At 37.8% G+C, this 23,131-nt stretch overlaps 2 protein-coding genes across 2 annotated transcripts; both read right to left on the bottom strand.

Moving 5' to 3' along the window:
• Window positions 1-1,729: 1,729 nt before the first annotated feature.
• si:dkeyp-84f3.5 lies at window positions 1,730-16,332 on the bottom strand. Its single transcript, NM_001326353.1, has 3 exons — window positions 16,099-16,332; window positions 14,218-14,293; window positions 1,730-5,431 (listed from the first exon to the last, which is right to left on the bottom strand). Exon 3 carries the CDS (start codon window positions 4,992-4,994, stop codon window positions 3,252-3,254), a length of 1,743 nt encoding a protein of 580 aa, NP_001313282.1. The 5' UTR covers window positions 4,995-5,431; window positions 14,218-14,293; window positions 16,099-16,332; the 3' UTR covers window positions 1,730-3,251.
• Window positions 16,333-19,920: 3,588 nt separating this feature from the next.
• fpr1 (formyl peptide receptor 1) lies at window positions 19,921-22,814 on the bottom strand. Its single transcript, XM_003200188.6, has 2 exons — window positions 22,743-22,814; window positions 19,921-21,818 (listed from the first exon to the last, which is right to left on the bottom strand). Exon 2 carries the CDS (start codon window positions 21,803-21,805, stop codon window positions 20,687-20,689), a length of 1,119 nt encoding a protein of 372 aa, XP_003200236.2. The 5' UTR covers window positions 21,806-21,818; window positions 22,743-22,814; the 3' UTR covers window positions 19,921-20,686.
• Between the last annotated feature and the right edge of the window lie 317 nt (window positions 22,815-23,131).

The following is a 23,131-nucleotide window of genomic DNA, read 5'->3' as shown; positions in this document are numbered from 1 at the left end:
TGGAAATAAATCAGATACAGATCGGATATGTGACAATGCGACTGTCATGTAAACAGGCAGATCGGATTTGAGGCATTTCGTTCTGTACATCATTAAACTTGCGACAATGTGATGCTTCTCCGCGGTTTAATGACAGAAAGAAGAGCGTGTGTGGAGATGCCGATGCAGTAAACAACATCAGAGTAAACACAGAGGAGGAAAGTGGACATTCGCCACAATTTGCTCCCACCGGACCTGGGATCTCTCTCGCACCCACAAATTCCTCTGAATGGTGGAGGACATTATAAAGCATAAACCATAAGCGCAAGCTGCAATGACGGCCCCCACCTCCGCCTCAAAATCATTTTAAAGTTGAGCGAACTTCGTGTTGTAACCTTGCTTTTTGTTGCTATTAATACACGCAATGCGGGCTACACATAACTTTATTCTCCAACACTAGTGCGCACACAGGCAAAGGCTACATCAGGGCCATACCATTCAATAAACTGCGTGGGGGTATATCTGGACTAAACCATTCACTGCTTATACTACACTTCGCATATTTCGCAGAGACAATTTCTTCCATCGTGGCTAGAGTGGCACAGATGCTGGAACCCGCCTTTATGCATGTGAAAGATCATAAATTGTTGGCAAGTGTAAACACATGAATTGGATATGGGTCGCAATTAAAACAACGTGTAAACAGACAGGCAAACAAATCAGATACAGGCAACAAATTGGGCACTGTCAAGACCTGACAGTGTAGACGGGACCTACAAGACCTGAAAAGGATGTGACAGACAAAAGAGATATGAAAACCGTGCTATTGGTCCTCCAGGAAAGTGGATGAGAACCATTGCTTCAAAAGTACAGCTGTCAGTGCGGCTTCAGATCAATTTCAAATATACAGCCAAAAATGTCAATTGCAAAGCTTTTAAAGTTGGCATAAAATGAAAATCTGGAAATACATAGGCATAGCTGAATAATAAATGTTCAGTACCAGGAGCAAACATACAGTGAATCTCAAACAGTTATGTAACCTTTTCCTCATGTAAAGTCTAAAATTCAGGGGAAAAACAGGCCAGTTAGAACAAACCACCCACTCTGACAATACACACAAAATTATTAATCAGCATACCTTAGGCAGCATTTAATTTGCCACAAGGTTTCCTATTGAGATTACAACAATGATCATACTTCCAGTTTGAAACTCAGTTTTAGTTCCCAGAATGCTGTTGTGATGTTTAAAAAAAAAAAAAAAGTTACCAATTTTGGCTGAAAATGTTGTCATATAAACAACCACTTATGGCAAGAGAATCTTGAAACTTCGAAAACAACCAGGAATGGTTAAAAACAAAATGACCTGAATTCCACTTGGAAAACCTGATAATAACAGCATGAAACACCTTTAAAATCTGGACCACCACATGCCTGCAAGACTAAACTATAATGTGAACTGTCATTTAACCAATGTATAGTTGGCTTTTAATTCATCAATTATAACAAGAAAGCTGTCCATTGCATTTAACAATTTGATTTAATTAATTTATTTGTATTTTAAAAAATGAAAGGTAAGTGCACCTAATTAGTAGATAATTCAGTTAACAGAAATCTTAAATTATTGCAACTTAAGCAATGTGTATTTAGCTCAACCAAAATACAAAAATGGTGGTCTCGTGATGTTTGCATACATAAAACAAAGTATTTTGCAGCTCGAATGAACAAAAGAAATTCAATAATTACAAAGCTGTAGAAGAAAAACAGAATTCTTTATTTAAACAAGTGAAACCAGACTTGCACAAAACTACTGATGTCAGAGAATAGTAATAGTATGTTTCGTAACATGGCGATACAAAAAATAAAAATAAATAAATAAAAGCTTCGCTGTTTGACCTGTATGGAGACTAGTGAAATCTAGGTTGTTGGTTACAAAAACATCTAAAATACAAATTACTAAAATGTACTAATGAATAATTGCAGAATTGCTTCTGATATGCATTAAATTTCAGATACTCTGGTATTATAAAGATTCTTTTACAGGTCCCTTAAGTTTGTGTATGACACAATTTAGAACTGCAACAGCATATCCAAAAATCTGAAAACGCACAAGATTATTTGATGGGAACATTTTATATACATTAAATGCAGCACACAAGAAAAACAATCATTTGAAACCTCTGAAAAGCCCAATGATATAGAAGTACAACATTTTAAGAATAGAAAATGTAAAATGTTTCAGTATCTATGAGCACTGTTAATGTTACTGACATTAACTACATCTTTAGTGTGGACACTCTCTTGTAATAGGTCTGCACAGTAAAAAGATATCTGTAAATTAGCAGCTTTTTCATATTTTGTGATTCACGTTTATATTTTTTAATAGTTTAAAGTGATATATTGTCTGGGTTGGTGTTGTATGTTATTGTACAAAAAACTTGTAATAAACTGCCAATACATTTTTTTTTATTTATTGACTTATTTCTCTCTACATTATTTTGTATACGTTTTATCATTTTAAACTATTAAAATGCCAATAGAAGTCAATTTGTTAAACCCTAGAGTTTTATTTCCAACATCAAAGGTCAACAGAGAAGAGATCAAGGTACCATAATGCAATTCACAACAGCAGTTAAACAGAAAACACTTGTGAATCATAAAATAAGGAAACTGTTAAATAACAGAATTTGTTTACAGTGTGGCTAGGTATTCCAACTCTAGTACAACTATATTAGTAGAACCATTTTCCAGAAGGACAGCTTGCATGAAGACCTAAATGCCTTTGGGTACAGAACATCAACACATTTTCCAACATCGGTCCCCGACCTCACATGTAATCAAAATTTTATTTTAGACAAAAGACACAAGTAGAACAAAAGCATTAATGTATTTCCTTTTGCTGCAGTAAAAGATTTCATCCCTCTTTGAAAGAACACTATTGTAAAGGCCGAGCATGAAGTAGGTCAGGAAATAATATTATGTAACCCCTTTAGTGGCTCGTAGTTTGCAATCTCAATACCTCCCCCTAAGATGTTCCAGTAGGGGTTAGGTCAGGGATTTGCACGTCACTAGCATTTTTCACCACATGAACAAGTAGACGATAGCTCTGAGCACAGGGACATTGGCTGGCTGGATAAGAAATATGCCCACCCTCCCAAAAACAAACAAACAAAAAAAAAGGTTTATGGAATAACCATTATACTGACATTTATGGATGAGCCAAATCTGTTAATTACAAAAGAGTGTCCATATGCTGTTGGCCATATTGTGTATCACTAGATCTGAGAACATTCAGAAGATTCATTCAGTATTTCTGATGACATGTCAATATTTGCATTTGAATCCGGATATTCGGTAGGAGAATCTTCTTGTTGAACTTGGGAATTAATGTCATTAGTTTCGGGAGGTTTTGTGACATCCGTCCCCGGGTCTCTTTTATGATGACACTCAAGATGGCGATTTAAAGCAGAGGTGAATGAGAAGCGACTTGGACAGAGAGGGCAACTTAGCAATAATCTGTAGGGGTTTCTCTTGTGGTGAACCATATGCCGCTGAAAAACACTAAGTAGTCCAAAGACTCTGCAACATTCTTTGCATTTATACTTCATCTTTGGCTTGAAAGTTTTCTTAAATCGAGAACCAAACAGGTCTTCTGACTTGGATGAGGGTTGATTTTCTTCTTCAAGATCTTCCTGTTCACCATCGCTTGTTGTTTGTGTTGATTCTTTCATAGGTTCCTGTTCACCATTTCCAGTCTCATGTTCCATCGTTGACTCTTCCTGAGATTTGGATTGAAGCTCTGAAGCGTGGTACATGGCCACATGCCTTGTGACATCACATCTTTGTGGAAAGTGCCTTCCACAATAAACACAGGCATGCAGAGTACCTTTATGGTATCGCATATGACGCGAGAGACTGCTTGAGTGTACAAAGACACGATGGCAGTGCTTGCAGGAGAATAATTTACCAGTATAGGTGGCCCTGTTGATTCTCTTAGGTTTTCCTTTTATGTTCACCCTTAGCAACTGCTTGTGCTGCTTTGCAACCATGTGTCGCATTACACCATGGTATTGTTGTTTTGCCTTAGCTGGTAAAACTGAAGAATCCTTTACTTCAATCTCATCTGGATGTTCGACTTTATGATGCTCTCTTAAATCTGAAGTGTTGAGAAAATTTTGGCCACACAGTCCACAACATGGTTCATTGAATTGAGAGATAACTGAATTATCATCAATTTTCCTGTTTTCTTCTCCAAGTGCTTGATCTTGCATAACCTCATTGGGCGACTTATTGACACGAGAATGACTGTTGAGGTGGCTTTGTAAGTCAGACAACCAAAAGAAGCGCAAGCCACAAGATTTGCAAGGATATGACCTATCCATGCTGTTTTCTTGATCTTCCTGTGATCTACTCAAAATCCTGGAAGAAGCAGATCCATGCCACTGTTTTTGATGGGACAGCAAGGAATCTTGTCTTAAGAATCGCTTTCCACAGTGCCCACAACTATAAAAGCGTTCATGAGCATGGTTTTGAAGGTGGTTCTGCAGGCTCTCTCGATCATTTAACACCTTGCAGCACAGAGTGCATTTGAACCCCTGTTCAAGAGCACGATACTGCTGATGCAGATGTAAGCTTTTGGAGGTTTTGAACAGTTGTCCACATCTATCACATTTATACAGAGCAGGCTCTTTTTCTGGCATCTTAGATGGAACAATGGTTTCTTGACTGGGGGGTGGGCAGAATCTCTTTGGTTGAGGTTTTCCAAACAAGAAGGTAAAGTTAGACAAGACGGATCGATCAACCACAGTAAGTGTTCCATTTTCATGGAGCGCAACCTCAATGGATGGGTTGACAGAACTACCATTACTAATACCATCAGAGGAAAATACGCCAGTAAGTCCATGTATGGCCATGTGTTCAACAAGTTTTGGATACAGTCTAAATCCTTCACCACACTCTGTACAGATGAAGGCATCTCCTCCTCTTAACTCTTGAGTAAAGTTCATTGAGAATGCCATCTTGACAAAACCAAATACAGCTTTTTAGGAATGATAAATGTCAATAGTTTAGGAAGTTGGGAGCATAATTATGCAAATATTCAGAAACTTCTATATATGCATGATAACTTTTAATATTGCAATTATTGTCCAATAAATGTAATCTGTTCCAGTCTCACCTCAGTTATTAAACAAAGCTAGATTCCCCTACACATCTAATAAAACCCAACTAGTCAAAGCAGCACTTAAATTACTACTCTAACATCAATAAAAATAAAAAAAAAGAAAATTACATATAGGATTAAAGGGTATCATTTAAAAAGTCTTTGATTGTCAAATCAATCATTATCAACTGTTTTAAAAAATCTGTCATTTGACCATAAAACAGTGATGTAAACCTCGTCAGGTATATGGCCTGCCTTCATTCAGATGCTGGCTCACAATTCAGATATTGCCATCTGCAAAAAAAAGAGAGAGAAAATAATTAGTGGCAAGCAATGGTTCTTATGTACATAAAAGATATACCCACACAGTGGTGTGAATAGGTGATTGCCCCTTACTGATTTCTAATTCTTTTGACGTGTGAAAAAGTTTTGCCCTCTAAATCTGATAACTGGTCGATTACCAACAATTACGTTTATGACAAGCTTCATTTTCTAACATGCAATGAGATTGTTAAAGCACTGCTGATGATTTTTGGCTTACTCATCTTTGCAGAATTCTTGTAATACTGCCACAATGGAGGGTTTGACTATGAACCGACTTTGGCCAAATCCCAATTCTTTTTTATATCTATTCACCTCGACCTACCTATATCCCCCTAAGAATCAGAACACCACTACTATACATGCACATGTCATCATGATTTCCCCCCAAAATGTTTCTTTAAAAATAACACATGAATATAATAAATCAGCTGCTGAGTAGTAATAATCCTTATTAAAGCACTTTTACTTTGGTGGGTTTCCTTGCTCGGTTTACAGCAGTGTTGCTACTGTAGCTGGTGTAGTCAGAGAAAACTATCATACCCCTTCATTTGTAGTGTGGTCCTGAAACATCTTCGTTTGAAGAGCTCTATGGCTTTTCCCTTAACCCATATGCCTCCAAGCTAAAGAGGATTGGCACACTCCCACCCCTTTATGTGAACGCACAAACAGAGGGGTAAGGGTAAGCGGAAGGGCAAAAGGGTAGAATTGGGATTGTGTCTTAAGGTCTTGTCACAGAATCTCAATTGGGTTCAGGTTAGGACTTTGAGTAGGTCACTCCAAAGTTTTAATTTTGTTTTACTTCAGCCATTCAGAATTGGAATTGTTGGTGTTCTTTGGATCATTGTCCTGCTGCAGAACCCAAGTTCGCTTCAGCTTGAGGTCACTAACAGATGGCCGGACATTTTCCTTCAGGGTATATGTTACACAGCAGAATTTATGGTTTCATTTATCACAGTATGTTTTCAGGTCCTGAAGTAGCAAAATACCCCTAGACTATCACACTACCAGGACCACATTTTACTGTTGGTATGATGTTCTTTTCTGAAATACGGTGTTACTTTTACACCACACATAATGGGACACACACCTTTCAAAAAGTTAAACTTTGAATATTTTCCCAAAAGTGTTGGGGGGACATCGAGATGTTTTCTGGCAAAACTGAGACAAGCCTTTGTTTTTTTTTTTTTGCTCAGCAGAGGTTTTTAGTTATGAAACTCTTCCATGTAAACCATTTTTGCCCAGTCTTTTACTTATGGTGGAGTCATGAAAACTTCTTAACTGAGGCAAGTGAGGCCTGCAGTTCTCTGGTTGTTGCTGTGGGGAAACAAAAGACCAATTTAAATGTCAGGGGTTTCATGGCTAAATTTGACCAGCCTGGTGGCCTATCTTCGTTGATTACACATTCCACAAGAGCAGAGTGTTAAGGTTTAACTAGAACCTAAAGTTTATCGATGAACTTGATGTTGGCTTGAGAAAGCCAACTTGACTGCACTAGGACTCAAAGGCAGCTGGCAGGAAGTGATCGGCATCAAAAGGCACAGTGCCTCCAATACTGCACTTCTGATTGGGGGGGTGGGTTGTTGTTTTGAAGGCAAAGAGCTAGTGGGGGGTGGTGGTGTAGAAGAGCTGATGAAGGGAAGAGGAGGTGGTAGAGAAAGTGAAAAGTTGTTAGGGTAAGGAGCCAGTAAGAGGGAGTTTGTTCCAATGTTATGAGTTGAAGTCTCTATGTCTTAAATGTAAGTTTCTTCCACATTGTAAGTCAAAGAGCAAATTTGGGGCACTCTTGCCCAGGGGTGCAACTTACATGTAGATTTAATCAGCTTGGCAGCTTCTTTTATTGTGAAAGATCACGTTTTTAAAAATTTCTCTTTTGAAGTTATGATCCGTCAAAGTTTGGTCCAATGTTAAGTTAATGTGATTTTTCCAAGATTTTCGGGTCATTTTCTGGAAAATCGAAAGTCAGATCAGTTTGAAAAGATAAAGCAACTCGAGTCAAACTAGTTTAATGCCTCATTCACACTAGCAGCGACTTAGCTGCCTGTCACTCTGGGTGGCCACCAGCTGCAAACAGGTCTGTGTAGGTCTACAGCACAGAGAATACAACCGGCCTCTGAGCAAGCAGAGAGAGGATCCTATGAGTTCTACTGGTGCTCCTTTTGGCTGTCGCACAAGAAAGTCACTTTTCATTTGCAAAAAGTTGAAGGATTTTCAACTTTGTTGCGTTGCTCGACATGCCCACCTGGTCGCCAACGATCACTCATTCGCATAGACGAAGGTTGCCGAAAGTAGCCCGCTCTCCGTTAAAATGAACGGTTGCTTGTCGCTTTACCGCTGCGAGTCGCTCTTAGTGTAAATGAGGCTTAAAGGGTCACGAAACACAAAAAACACATTTTTTCAGATGTTGACAGTAATATATGTGTGCCATGCTGCTATAAACACTATTAGGACACATTTAGTTAACTAAAAAGTGAAAATTGGTTGTTTTAGTGTTATTTTGAGCAAATTAATTTTCCGGTTTGAAACAAATTTTTGAAGCTGTCTCACAGCGATTAGATCCTTGTGTGTATTACAGCATGGATAGTGGATGTCTGTACCTGCAAGTGCATCGTGACGTCTCTGAAGCAGCAAGCAATAATTCATGAGACAGACTTGGCTCAATCTAATCAACGCGCTCTGCTGTGTATGCAATACAACTTCATTAATATGCATGATAGCTTCGAAGACTGTTTTTATCTGTTACAGTGTTCAGACGACAGAGACGCCACGTTGTGTTGCCAAAACAAATGGAAGAATAAGAATTTGGAGACATGGGTCATCAGTGTTGAGTTTATCAATGTGCTGCAACAAAGGTTTTGTTTCATTTTCTTGCTATGAGAGCGCAGCTGGACTCAAATGTGGACTACAGTGCATGCAACAGAAATACATTTATAAGGAACATTTTTTACAGAGCTTTTCGCATCTGGAAATGATAAAATTCGGATTTACCACTCATCTCCTTTTAAAAAAGACGTGGCTCCAGTTGGTGTTGATTGTCCTGTCTCTACAGATTTGGTAAGTGTGTTTGATCAGTGCCCTTTGTTCATTCAGAAGTTAGTTCGTATTGTCAGTAGTACTCTTTCAGTTTTTAAAGACATACCTTAGTCAAAATGATTTAGTTACTAAGTTTACAGTATGTTAATATCCCTACAATATTATAGTACAATATTATAGGCTGAAAGATCTGCTGTAAATGCTGCTCTCCGAATGTAAACGTTAACATCTTAAAGAGCGCCTATTATGGGTTTTTAAAAATAAGCTTCCATGCAGTGTGTAACACAGCTCTAAGGGAATGAAAACATCCAGCTGAGGTTTAAATCTAAAAGTGCAGCATGTTTAAAACTATTGATTCTTTAGCGAAATATTTGACTCAAGAGTCGAATAAATGAATCGAGTTGGGTTAGGATCTTTTGTTGGATCGCATCGATGTCAATACAGTACATCTCCAAATATGTACTTAGAGTAAAGTTAAAATGTGCATGCGCTTTCCCTCCACACATTAGCAGTGGCACAGGGGACCACGGGACTGATCATGACACGAAGATGACGATCACTGACAAGAGATTCGGCTGTGGGCAGGGGTGCACGTACGACAGCAAGAACCGGGGCGGTGGGGGAGATTATCATGGACGAAAGTTAGGAGATGTCTCCGACGCCCTCTCTCTATTCTGCCGCCTGGGTCCTTGATGGAGCAGAGACAGCAGAGACTATGGGACTTTGTCAGACTTTGACGGTGACTTTGTCAGTACTTAACTTTTACAGTTCATATGGACCAGTTTCTTCTTCCATCCGATCATAACACGTAAGTGTCATTAAAGTTGTTGCCTCGTTTATTTTGTAGTTTGCAAAATATGTTTAATTGTGAGTTGTAACTTGTAATTGCTCAGTCTGGCTTGTAATCACGTATCTATTATAGATAATTTCTTGTACTTTATTTCTTAGGTTAAATCTGTATGGGGCTGTACACATATCGCGTCTAAAACCACATTAAAAATGCGTTGCGAGCTTCTTTCTTTACCGATTTAAATGCCTTTCTGAGCTGGCGAATTTTCAAAATAGTTCATTTTTTTGCCACTGTGTGCATTAATACTGAATGTGTGTTGTAATTTCTTTAGGTTGGGTTTAAGAGTAGAGCAATATGCTGGTGTTTAACTGCATTCATTTATTGCATTCCTGCGCTGGGCTCTCATATACTCTCTGGCTGCTATTTCATAGCCTTGGTGGGCTTTTCTCGCTGTCTTGTGCTGAACGATGTCGACCAGTCGCAACAGACTGGGTCATCGGACCAATCAGAGCAGATTAGCTTCGCGCTAACAAACTGTTACTGTCGTGTAGGATTTTCGCCGCATTTTGTGCAGAATAGTCTATAGCAGGGATGCCAAACTCAATTCCTGGAGGGCTGCAGCTCGGCACAGTTTAGTTTCAACCCTGCTCCAACACACTTACCTGTAGGTTTCAAACAAGCCTGAAGGACTCAATTAAAATTAGGGTTGGAACCAAACTGTGTAGGGTTGCGGCCCTCCGGGAATTGAGTTTGACATCCCTCGTCTATACACACATGGCTTTCTGACGATGTGTTACCTACCGAGTACATCTAAGTTACTGAGAAACGCAGAGTTTTTTTTCTCCCATTTGCCGTGCGGGAACAAACATTCCATTAAAACTACACTCTCCAGCAGGTCTTTCTCGCATTCAACATCTCAGTTGTCACGTGGAGCATGCATGAAATGTTCCTGAATGAAAGTGCAAAACTGCAGGTAAAGTTGACAAATTAAGAATTTGGCAAATAATTTGATTACTGATGTCCATGTAAATATGAACTTTCTCAATGCACAAAATAGGACAAATTGTTGGTGCAAGTCTTGCTGGCACATTGGTCTTGCAGAACAAGACTGCAAGTCTTTGTGAAATATTAAGAGCAGTATTCAAGATAATGTTAGCATCCCACTAAGAACCACAAACCACATCCAACAGGAGAATTGTGGATGCAAAAGAAAGCTGTCTGAAAGAGAAGTTCTATGCTAACCTGATTTGCATCCAAAAACATAAAACCACAGCTGCCCAGCTCACTGTAGAATTCAATGTGCACCTTAACTCTCCTGTTTTCAACAAAACTGTTCTTCAACTAGCCGGGTTTCCGGTCTCGCACCTAAAGCAAGTGTGTCACTTCCAGAGTGCCATCAGGCCAAAGCGGGGCTTTCTTGGGGCCAGCGGTTGGCCTTTTTTGGCCCACCAAATACCTTGGGGCCAGCTGGGTTTTTGGGGCAGAGTGACAGCAAAGACAGAGTTTGCCCGAGTATGGTAAAGATGGTTGGCTGCCATTTCACTAGGGCTATGGACAATATGAAACATGTATTAATCTCTGATGAGTCCACCTAGTCTTTCCCAAATCTGGAGGAGTTAAGCCTGATTTATACTTCTGCGTCAAATGACCGGCGTAACCCACGGCGCACGCAACGTGCGTGGCTGTACATTTATACTTCTGCGCGCTGTCTCTGTTGGTCTGCATTAACACTTCCGAAACGCTAGTTGGCAGTGAGGTGTAAATCTTCCTCTGTGTTGAGTTTCTTCGCTGCTTTTTTGCTTTTCCTGAACACTTCCGGAATGTAAAAGTGGCTCAAACTCGCTCATTTTGAGGCAGGAACCAGCGGACGTGCAACAACTTTAACTATGGTCTTGGTCCCGCCCAGACTCGTCAGCGCTACCAAGCGGACCAATCACAGAGCTTGGGCTACGCGTTGTTGCGACATGTAGTTACATTTTTTGAGAGGTGCACGTCAGTGACGCCGATGGCCACGGCGAAGGGCTATGCGTCAGCGCCGTAGCATAGGCCGGCGTTTGACGCAGAAGTATAAATCAGCCTTTACAGTGTGGAGAGCCCACAAAGAAGACTGTTGTATACCCAGAGTAAAGCATGGGGGTGAATCAGTGATGGCTTGGGCTGCGATATCATGGCATTCTCTAGGCCCAACACTTTTGCTACATGAGTGTGTCACTACCAAGAACTACCAAACCATTCTGGAGGACCATGTGCATCCAATGGTTCAAACACTGTATCCCGAAGGCGGTGCGGTGTAACAGGATGATAATGCATCAAAAATTGGTGACAATGGTTTGATAAAAATGAAAGTGAAGTTGAAAATCTCCCATGGACTGCACATTCACCTAAGACCTAAATATTTTTGAGTCATTTTGGGGCTTTTTCGGAGGAATGAACCAGGAATCGTTTTTCTCCACCAGCAACACGTAGTGACCTGGCCACGTTTCTGCAAAAAGAATGGCTAAAAATCCCTATGGTCACTGTGCAGGTATTGTATCTGTCATTCCCAAGATGAATTGATGCTGCAAATGGCTGCAAATAGAATCCCTAAAGCAGTGGTTTCCAAACCTTTTTATCACCACAGACCAGTCAATGCTCGAATGATGCGGATGTTGGGGTATTGGTGGGGTGGGTGGGGGTTATGGTTCGTAGGTTGTCAGGTGACAATCAACAGTTTTTTCAGAGGATGACAAGCTGACAATCATTGCTGTCACTCTGAGACAAGTTTTATTTATGGAGAAAATTGCTGTGTTTGGGTGCTCTGTGTATTGACAGAGATAATTAGTGTACCGAAATGTGTACGTTCTATACAAAGTATGAAGCTGATCAGTCAGTTCAGTTCTTGTGACTCACGATGCGCTCCCAGAATTTATTCAACTGGCCGCGTTAAGAAGGCGCGAGCCCGTCATGCTGCTTGCGCACAAAAGCTGCACACCTCTATTGGAAATAACTAACCTGCGTGAACTCAATAAAAGATGCAATATGCGAACGGCCTCTAAAAAGCCATTATCATTTTTGATCTCCAGCAGTTGATCTTTTTGCACAGACATAGGGGATTCACCTGATTTGTTGACAAATGAGTTGCGGATCTATTCCTTGGCAGACAGCGGGTCCATCACTGGGTTTTTTTCCCCTAAGCAAAGAAACTCTCCAAAGACGCCTGTTTCTTACTTATTTTGCAAACTTGTGGGTTAAATTTTGGTACTCAAGCGATGGAGATGCAAGCAAGAGAATACGGTCATTTTTCAAAACAAAAGATTGTTTAGACTGAGAAAATAAATATAACAAAAAAAAATAATTAATCAAGTTGCCCAGTACCAATAGATCCACAGTTCCGGTTCACGACCCGGTGGTTGAGGACTACTGCCCTACAACATACTAATGAATTATTGTGGTCTAAAACCAGGCATTTCATTTTCATTGTCTAACTCTTGTATATTTACAGGGGTTGGACAATGAAAATGAAACAGCTGGTTTTAGACCACAATAATTCATTAGTATGTATAAAATCTACTGTGACGCAGTGGTGCAGTAGGTAGTGCTGTCACCTCACAGCAAGAAGGTCGCTGATTCGAGCCTCGGCTGGGTCAGTTGGCGTTTCTGTGTGGACTTTGCATATTTCCCTGCATTTAAGTGGGTTTTCTCCGGGTGCTCCGGTTTCCCCCACAGTCCAAAGACATGCAGTACAGGTGACTTGGGTAGGCTAAATTGTCCGTAGTGTATGAATGTAAATGAGTGTGTATGGATATTTCCCAGAGATGGGTTGCGGCTGGAAGGGCATCCGTTGTGTAAAAAACATGTGCTGGATAAGTTGGCGGTTCATTCTGCTGTGGCGATCCCAGATTAATAAAGGGACTAAGCTAAAAAGAAAATGAATGAATGAATAAAATCTTTTTTATTAGCATAAATCTTTTAAAACCATCATCATAGTGGATCATTATTCTATTATTATCTCCAGAACTTATGCATTCCCAAAGAGCACCCCATGACTTCTGAGGTTAATTTATTCCAGAAAAAAGGTCCACATTTGCTTTCAAAGCAAAAAAAAATATATATATAAATATATATATATATATAATAAGTATTTGGTGCCAGTTTATCAGTGAGTGACAATATTTTGTTTTCTTTGACTTGATGGATGGAAGCGGGGTTTTAATTGCAAATGTTTATGCTATATTCCCATTTTGGCAAAAATGTAATTCAAATCTCTGGATGGAAACATAAGTAATGAGCCAGTTTACATGCACTCCACGAAACCGCAGAACAAAACTCATTATATAAATCACATTTTAATTCTTACACTGTTTAGAAGTCAGTTTCACATGTCCATGTATAAAATAAGCAGCATACTAGCAGGTCTTTGAAAACTGTGAATATGCAGAGTTTACAATATAAATAATGTGTAAAAGAAATAATATGGTATTAAAAGTGCTGTGTTGAATGTATTTTACAGGAGTTTTGCACCTTTAGCAACATAAGGGGATGTTGATGCTAGTATGTCTTTTAGAACTGGCTTATAGGATTTATTTTAATCTACACAATGCATATTATGGGCCATTCAATACTCAGAAATACAACAATTACAAGTGCCAAGCATATTAACAACCATACTATATGTCAATCCTATGCAATTTATTACACACAATTAAACATTGTTAATCACTGAAAATCTACATATAAAAAAGAGATATTATACTAATGTATTTTCATAATTTTCATAGATAGTTATGTGGATTTATTCACAAGATACTTATTTTTTCTTTAGTTAATTTCCTTGTTGGCTTAAATGTGAAATAAATGTGGTACAAATTGCCCAGGTGGTGCCCAGGAAGAGCAGCATTTCTTTATATTAAATAGTCATATAAGACACAAAACTACACAAAAAAGTTTTTTTACTTACAAAATCCTGGTACTTTAAAAGCATTTACTCCCCGTTGAGTAAATGCAGAGCAAACTGAAGACAATATCCAGTATTTCTAAAACCGGAAAAAGACAACAAAACAAACAAATAATTAATGTTAAATCAGATATACTCAGACAAACTCTAATACACTAAAAAGCCCTCAAGCTCAGCAAAAAGATTACACAGCATACGTAATTAAGAGTTTAACAGACTTCATTATATGGAACTTACAATACATTAATCTAAACATTAGTATTATATAAGGCTACCCTATCAAGATAGAATATTCAGGTACAAAAAAAATGGCTTTAACGGTTTTCAATTTCCAGTTACTCCTGAAATGAACCAGTGGTGAGGCCACTCTGACAAAAATATGGAAAAGTCAGAATAAAAACTGCATAGAAAATATGTAACTAATCTCATTTGGATTATAAATGTAAAATATGAAACTGGTTAACAGCAACCTTTAGTCATTGTGAATTTGTTGACAAAATGTGAAGACCGCCTCCACTGCACGAAAATGAAAATATACAATTACGGTCCCAATGAGCTCTTTTTTTCTTCTTTATTTGACTTGACAGCATCTCTAAAAAAATAAAAGAGGCACTTTCCATGCTGACTATTCTGATTTGCTGTTCAAGAAAGAACATTAACTGTAATAAAATGAGTACTGTGATGATAGTATATTATAAATCATCTTAATATGTTTTCAGCAATTAATACTGATCATACTATCACAGTTAAAATAAACATCTAAACAGTGTAGCTATTTAAACAGGATTAATTCAACATTCTTGTGCTTTAGTCAATTTCCTGAAACAAATAAGAAAACTGCAGGCTGCAGAGTGTTTCATGATGGGATTATTTCTGCTATAAGCGCCACCTACTGAGAGAAAGAGTGAATTAAAATTTATTCAGCCTGTCAAATGGTTTCTGTAGGTGTATTTTTAAATGATACAATCTAAAATATGAATAATTGCTCATGCCTGCCAATATATGCAGCCTTTTTTGTGCAGTGGTTGCCTCTCATTTCTTTGGGAATAAATGTTCAGCTTAAGCTAAACGCCTAGTTCATGCTGTAATATGTTTTGTTTTCTTTATAATAAAGAAAAAACATGTTCAGTATCAGAATTAGATGAAGATTGAATAACTATATTTTTGCATTCACATCACAAATGATCATTTCTGTTTTTTACAGGTCTTGTGACAAAATGAATCATTTCGAAAACATTTTTGCCACATGGGTGTTAGTGTTTGCTCATAGTTATTAAATCATTTACTGTATTATCAGAGATTATAAATATAAGAAAGTAGTTATTTTACAATTAGTTCAAGTTAGGCACTGAGGTCCACGCATGCATCACATCGTCATTGAAACGAACACAAACACAAATGGACAGAGGCTAAAATGTCTAACTTAGTTCATCACACCTGTAGTTACACATGTAGTTACAGCGGACCGCCTTTATGATATCTGATATTGCGTGTGTCTGTTTATACTGTTTTGCTATGTTGATCTCAACAAAATGTTAAGATGTTCGAAAGAAATATAATAATAGCCATAATAATAACAATAAAGATTATAAAATCAACTACAGTTCAATGTACACCTACACAACAACAGGGCGATTGTGGTAAACAGTACGATTTAACGCTCATATAACGTTAGATATTCACTCGCTACAAAACCGCCACATTACAACCCTAAGCAACATGCTACGCTAGCATTTTAATTTGATTACATGTCACAAACTAGTTATATTAAAGTAAACTCAACCAATTAGTATAAATGTAGGCTATTTAAAAATATAAATACCAACAAGCGAGTGTTTTATAGCAGAGTTTAAACAACAAAAAGGGAACGTGTCCGCGAATTACCTCGATGTCACTTCTGAAGAGGTTCGGACGCTGGCCGCAAGTTTCCGTCTAGCTTTCCGTCTTCTTTCTGTCTAGCGTGTAGCAATAGTGCGACCCTCTGCAAACTAAGTGTTTACTGTGCGTTGGTTTTGGCTTTGATCGGTCAACTGAACTATTCGACCGTATATCCTAAAGCGTTAAATCCTCGAGAAACACAGACAACACAAGAGGGGACGAAAAAACGAAAGCTTCCTCTTCGCACTCTTCTTCGTGTGCGATTGATATTTACTGGATTATACCGCCACTAACAGGGCTGGAAGAGAAAATGGCTGGGTGCGCCCGAAAAAATGTTTCCATCATTGTTGCAAATTTATTGCATATGTTAGGCTATGTGGTAAATGCTATTTTAAAATTGTTTTATGCAAATCAGTTTTATTAAGATTATTTAATGTTGCTTATGTTCTGACTACGTCCTTGAGGGGCCAATTGGTATAGGTCTATTAGGCTTTTACAGCCTGTCTTTTTTCTTTCTTGAATGAGCTGTGCGATGTAGGATACTTTTACCATGGGGTTTTTATTAGTTTTTACAATGGAATTTCGTTGACTGATTTTTCCAATATTTATCAAAATATCTTGTTTTATGTTTAACAAGAAGTATGAAATCTATTAAAGAAACACTTGAAAGTTTCATTTTTGATCACTTAAAATCTTAGCGAGTGCGGATTTACAGTTATTGTTATGTTAATTCATTCATTTTCTTTTTTTCGGCTTAGTCCCTTTATTAATCTGGGGTTGCCACAGCGGAATGAACTGCCAACTTATCCAGCACTTGTTTTACGCAGCAGCCCTTCCAGCCGCAACCCTTCGCTAGGAAACATACACTCTAATTCACACACATACACACTACTGACAATTAGCCTACCCAATTCACCTGTATGTCTTTGGACTCTAGGGGAAACCTATGAGAACACGGAAAGAAAATGCAATCTCCACACTGAAATGCCAACTGACCCAGCTGAGGTGAACATGCTACCCACTGCGCCACTGTGCAGCACATTATTGTTATTATTACTACCATTGAGATTTTCTTTCCAAACATTAAAAAGGTTGCCATCTAGAGCATTTTTATCCCATAAAACATATATTTTCATATATGTTTATATTTGACATAAAGCAGTGCAAGCAAAACTACATGGCATCAAAAGACATCAGAGTTGACTCTGTATTTGTTGAATATTTTATCTGGCCCACATTATTCCTCCCTTCATATCACACCCGGACTGCCTTCATTCAGTTGTAGAAAAGTGTAAAAAATCTTCCAGACTGGTTGCTGTCATCTTTTGGATTCAGTGTGTCTTTGCAATAGTGATCATGAATTGGGGCATTATATATAAAAAAATCCATTCAGACTTCAACAGACTCAAGAGCACAATCTTGACAAACACTGCGTTTTTATAGTAGCCTATCAAAAAAGCAGGTTAACATCTGAACTGACAGCATAAATGTAAAAATATAATTTGAACCACAAGTTTGTCTTATTTCTGATTTGTATACATGGAGAGGACAGCGCTTATAACCTGTACTGCACCAGCCACTAGTGGGTGATCAACATGTTTTGGCCTCACATTTCAGGATAAGTGAGATGCACTTGTAAAAGCATGGCTGCATTCAGCTTCATGAAAACTCAGTTGTACTCAGTGTCAATGCATTTTATCTAGTCGTAAAGTTGGAAATGTAATTAGTGATGGCGTAGATTTTCTGATGGCTGTCTGCTTCAGGATGGAGTAACATGTATAAATTCTTATGTCTTTATGAATAATAAGAAAAGCCTAGATTATATAATGAACTTAGTGTCATCTCACTTAGAGTAAAGCTTGAATAATATGTGTGTGATTGCTTCTCTTTTTCCCCAATGATTTGTTTCCTCAGGATCTACCCAGCCAGGTCAGAGGTCATGGACACCTCTGAGTTTTGCCATTTTATGTGTTAAATCTTTTAAAGATAACTCCTTTTGTAAGTAAGCTGCCAGTTTGGATGTTGATTGTAGCAGTTTTGAACCAGTTTTGCTATACTGAGCCTTGGGTAAGAAACAGATTGTACTTTGAGTGTGTGTGTTCTATTTATTTTTCAGATCATTTCACAGGTCTGGGGTCAGCTCTAAAGTGGCTTCCTGACGTTATATGCTTGAGATGTTGAGATATGGTACACACACACACATGGGAATTTTCCAATCAGGTTAAAATGCCTACAGTGTCTATGACACAGTAATGACATTATGTGAGAGTATAATTGTTGATGTTTTAAAAAAGGTTAAGCTGAGAGGCCACAAACTCATTGTGAATGTTGAAGCTGGTTTCTGCAACTGCAAACTATCTTCAGTAAACTTCCTTTTAATTGATTCTCTGACCCCAGCTCTTCTTCATCTGACAGACCGGTCATTTTTGAGTTCAAACTGTAAAGTTTTCCTACATTATGATATGACATGAATGCAGTATGCAAACACTGCAGTCGGTTGTTTACCCATTCTTCAAGAAATAAATACAAAATATTTTAAGGCTTCTGTCATTTTTTGGACATGCAGATACCACATAGAGTTTTGAACGACATATGATCCCAGCAGTCATTCAAGATGATTTTGAGAGTTTGTTGCTGTAATGATGGTGTAATTGTGTAATTCATGTCATTATGTAGAGTGATGGCACTCATTCCCAAGGCCAGCAATGTTAAAAGCTAAATGTGAGAGCCAGATTGTGTTTGCAGCTCAGCAAACTGCATGCTCCCCTGAAGTTTCAGATTTGGAAAAAGGATGTATTTTAGTATAACATACAGTGATTTCTAAATAAAATTTCTATTATTATATTTTGGGCATGCAAACAACGAACTGTATAAAAACAGCGTACATTTAATCTCTTATCTGCTTAGCTGCTTGGACAGAATTGCTGCATTTCATGTTTTTGCATTTGCTTTACTTGCACTTTATGCTGTTATATTACACATGTATATTTGAAAATTAAAACAACATCAACAGTAATCAGATTTCAATTTCTAAAAAAAGCAATTGCAAGTTTTTTGTCTTAGAAGGTGTTGTGGATATTTTTCATGAACTGAGCACTTTAATTTCATAAAAAGAATGGTTGAGTAGAATGTATGAAGCTTGTATATGTAATATGTCAATGTTAATTTTATTTATATAGCACTATTAAACACAACCAGAGGTTGACCAATGTGCTGCACAATACACATCACAACAAAGAAAAATATAAAATTATAGCTAAAACAGACAATTTTCCTTAAAAAACAAAAAAAAAAAAAAAAAAAAAAAAAAAAAACAAATCAAAGAGGTATGTCCATCATTGTTGCAAATTTATTGCATATGTTAGGCTATGTGGTAAATGCTATTTTTAAATTGTTTTATGCAAACCAGTTTTATTTAGATTATTTAATGTTGCTTATGTTCTGACTACGTCCTTGAGGGGCCAATTGGTATAGGTCTATTAGGCTTTTACAGCATGTCTTTTTTCTTTCTTGAATGAGCTGTGCGATGTAGGATACTTTTACCATGGGGTTTTTATTAGTTTTTACAATGGAATTTCGTTGACTGATTTTTCCAATAATTTATCAAAATATCTTGTATATTATGTATATGTGTGTATATATATATATATATATATATATATATATATATATATATATATATATATATATATATATATATATATATATATATATATATAAATATAATGATTTTACACATTTGCAAAAGATGCCAATCTTAAGTTACAACTATATTGGTACTTAAAGGATATGAAGATCCAGACATCTGTAGACATTGACACCAGTATAAGAACCTCAATTAGTTTGTTTATTTAGCTTCAGCATTTTCCTTAGTTTTTGAAATACACAAATAAACTTGATACCGTTTAATATAAAATAAAATATGCATTATGAAAAATAATATATGCAGGCAACAGTTACACAGTAATGAAATAGAAAAAAAACTACAATGGATCTCATGCACAATATATGAAAAACTTCATTCTAATATGGTCTACATTGCCAACAATGCCATGTTATTTTTGTCAAAATATGGGTATATTATTAACACCTTTACCACCACTCGCACACACACAAGCACACACACTCACACGTTCTTCTTTACTTCTAGTGATTTTTATATACATCTTGTTATAGATACTATAACCTAATTATAACTGAAAAACCTTCTGTATTGTTACAAACCACAACAACAGCAGTAATGATAAAATAATTCATCATTTTATACATTTAAAAAAAGATTATTTTCTAAAATGAAGGTTTGGGCTGTTTCTGTCAGATTTAGCTCACTTCTGGGAACAAATCTGTCTCCAAAATATTATGTGGGTAAACACATGCACATTGCACACACAAATATATAATAACTCTGCATCACTTAAGCATTTCCCTGTAAAGGCAAGGCAGGGTTTTAAAGTAAAGTTTTAAACTAAAAGAATATCTTCTGGTCCAGTTTGTTCAGGTTAGCATGTCTTTATTTTATCTATGACGAGTGGTTAATCCACATGTCACTCTGTAAATTCCTCCTTTAGAAAAGTGATTCATGTGTGTTACGTTGTTATACCTCTGCATCAGAGAAGGACTTGCTCCCATTCTCTTTGTTACGTATAGTTGTCATTGAATTTGTCCAGGTATTAGTGCGTGAAACTTCTTCCGTGAAAGCGGTTTCCAAAACCTTCAGGATTGACTTGCGCACTTTGTCTTTAAAGTCCTGTCCCATGAAAACATACAACAGTGGGTTCAGGCAGCTGTTTAGGAAAGCCAAACTGGTCACAATGGGAATTCCAACAGTGATGACATGTTGCAGGGTGGGGCTGTATTCAGTACTCATGTGGTTTACCATCTCAATGAGCACCAGGATATGGTATGGAGCCCAACACAGGAAGAAGGCAGTGATCACTGCAGCTATGATCCTGAAAGGACGTCCAGTTTTGCCAGACATCGAACGGTTTCTTTGGAGACGATGGATGATGACTGCATAGCAGGAGACGATGATCACAAATGGCACCACAAAGCCTATGATGAAACGGGTAATGATCATGGCACGATGTCGTAGCATACGGAGGTCCTCCACCTCTTGTGTGTCAGCATCAGAGAAAGCAAAGTTGTTGAAGCAGTTGATTATTTTTGGGTCCCTGTTGTCCTGTGCAGTGTCCTTGAAGACAAAGTATGGTGAGCTCAGCAACAGAGCGAACAACCAAACCCCAAAGCTCACCGCAGATGCACGGCCCACATTCCGATGGTTCTGTGCCCAGATTGGACGCACCACAGACACACAGCGGTCAACACTGATCACGACTAGGATGTACACACTGGCAAACATGTTGAGGAAACCGAGAGTGCTGTTGAATTTACACATGAATTGTCCAAAGGGCCAATGAAATCCCATGGCAGTATAAGCCACGCTGAGCGGGAGGAATGCAGTGAAGAGAAAGTCAGCGACAGCGAGGTTCAGAAACCAGACCGTGTTGACTGTCCTTTTCATTTTAAATCCAGTAACCCAAATCACGATGCCGTTTCCCACCACTCCAAGTACAAAAGCCAAACTATAGACTATGAGTGACATGATGTTAAGAGATTTTCCGAGCTCTGAATTTTGGTAATCAACATAATCATCATCATATTCTGATGAGTTGTGATTAGGGGGACTCTCAGTAAAATTGAATGGATCCATCATTGTACCTTCAAACCTGGGACGATAGAACAAACATTAAAAAATTAAAAGGCATTTCAAACAATAACAACACATCTAGAAATGTAGAGAGTGTCAAAGATGTTTAAAATAAAGGTTCATTATTGCAAAGATAATTTTATGAAAAAATGTTATCATCCATGGAAATATTTTATGCAATGAACAGTTCTTTATATTGAAAAAAAAACTTTAGATCATTAAAATGTTCTTTAACAAGGGGTTCGAAATATAAGCATCTCCTATATGGTATCACTGAGAAAAAACTATTACTTCCTGGCCCCTTTTGTTATTAAATTTATTTAAGATTGTGTTGTTCTGCTTTTGTCCACTGGAGGCCAGAATATGAGAAGTAAAGTAAGACTCCGCGACACAGAACAGCCCTGAGCATCATCTGAATGCTTTTTCTGGCCACTACATTTCCCATGAGGATTGTCTATCAATTAACATGCATTGTGCTGCTTTATGAAGATGTAACACCACTGAATTAAACTGAGCATAACAAATAAAAAACAATCTGTTTTGTTTTTCTCCTTGTATATCGGTTCATTCCGTGAACACTGTATCAGACATTGTGCTGTTTTTGCACATCACTGCACATTGAGGTAAAAAACACTGTGTTAAATTTGTAGGTAAATCAATGAGTAAATTGTCAGTAAATTACACAACTTGTCTGATATTAGCCTAATACTAGCCTAATTCTTATAAAGCATCTGTGCTCATGCAGTTTAAGTACTGTATATTAAAGCAGAAAGGTTTATATGAAACAGGCAAACGATAAACTGTGCCCATTTTTTGGTCTGCTGTTAAAAGACGTCTCAGTTGACTCCTATAAAAGATGCTCAATTCAGCCTGTAAAATGTTCGCACACAAAGTATATTTAATGACACGTAAAAGCTACATTTTAAATGGAAAAATTACTTACCAAGCCTGTAAGTGTATTCCACAGAGTTAAACTCGCAATCACACCTGTGACTGGCGAGAGCAAAACTGCACTAATCTCTCTTGTTTCTTGTCTGGAAACTCAATCCCAGTTCGGAGTGACGTCACATCACCGCCCGCACCCTCCTTGTTCAACTGGGTCGTTGTAGCTCATCGCTTCTCTATCAGTTTTATTAAATTTTTTCGTTCGTTGAAGCAGTGTTTGTGTCACCGAGTTTTGTTGCACAGCGTTTAAATATAGGGCTATAGAATAGTCTTTCTTATTTTTTGAGGCGACAAGCCTCTCATATGTGTTATAACTTGCCTCATATCTCCAGCCAGACCTTTCCACGGAATGAATGCGGTTCGCCGAATGCGGTAACGCGAACTGCA

Source organism: Danio rerio, chromosome 16 (assembly GCF_049306965.1).
Source record: "Danio rerio strain Tuebingen ecotype United States chromosome 16, GRCz12tu, whole genome shotgun sequence".
In the NCBI taxonomy this organism is placed as follows: Eukaryota; Metazoa; Chordata; class Actinopteri; order Cypriniformes; family Danionidae; genus Danio; species Danio rerio.
The sequence above is the reverse complement of the archived record's forward strand: the minus strand, read 5'-3'. Positions and strand labels throughout refer to the sequence as shown.

What these genes read in the sequence shown, in the direction of transcription:
- si:dkeyp-84f3.5 (NM_001326353.1), bottom strand. Translation starts at nt 4,994, where the DNA reads ATGGCATTCTCAATGAACTTTACTCAAGAGTTAAGAGGAGGAGATGCC.
- fpr1 (XM_003200188.6), bottom strand. Translation starts at nt 21,805, where the DNA reads ATGATGGATCCATTCAATTTTACTGAGAGTCCCCCTAATCACAACTCA.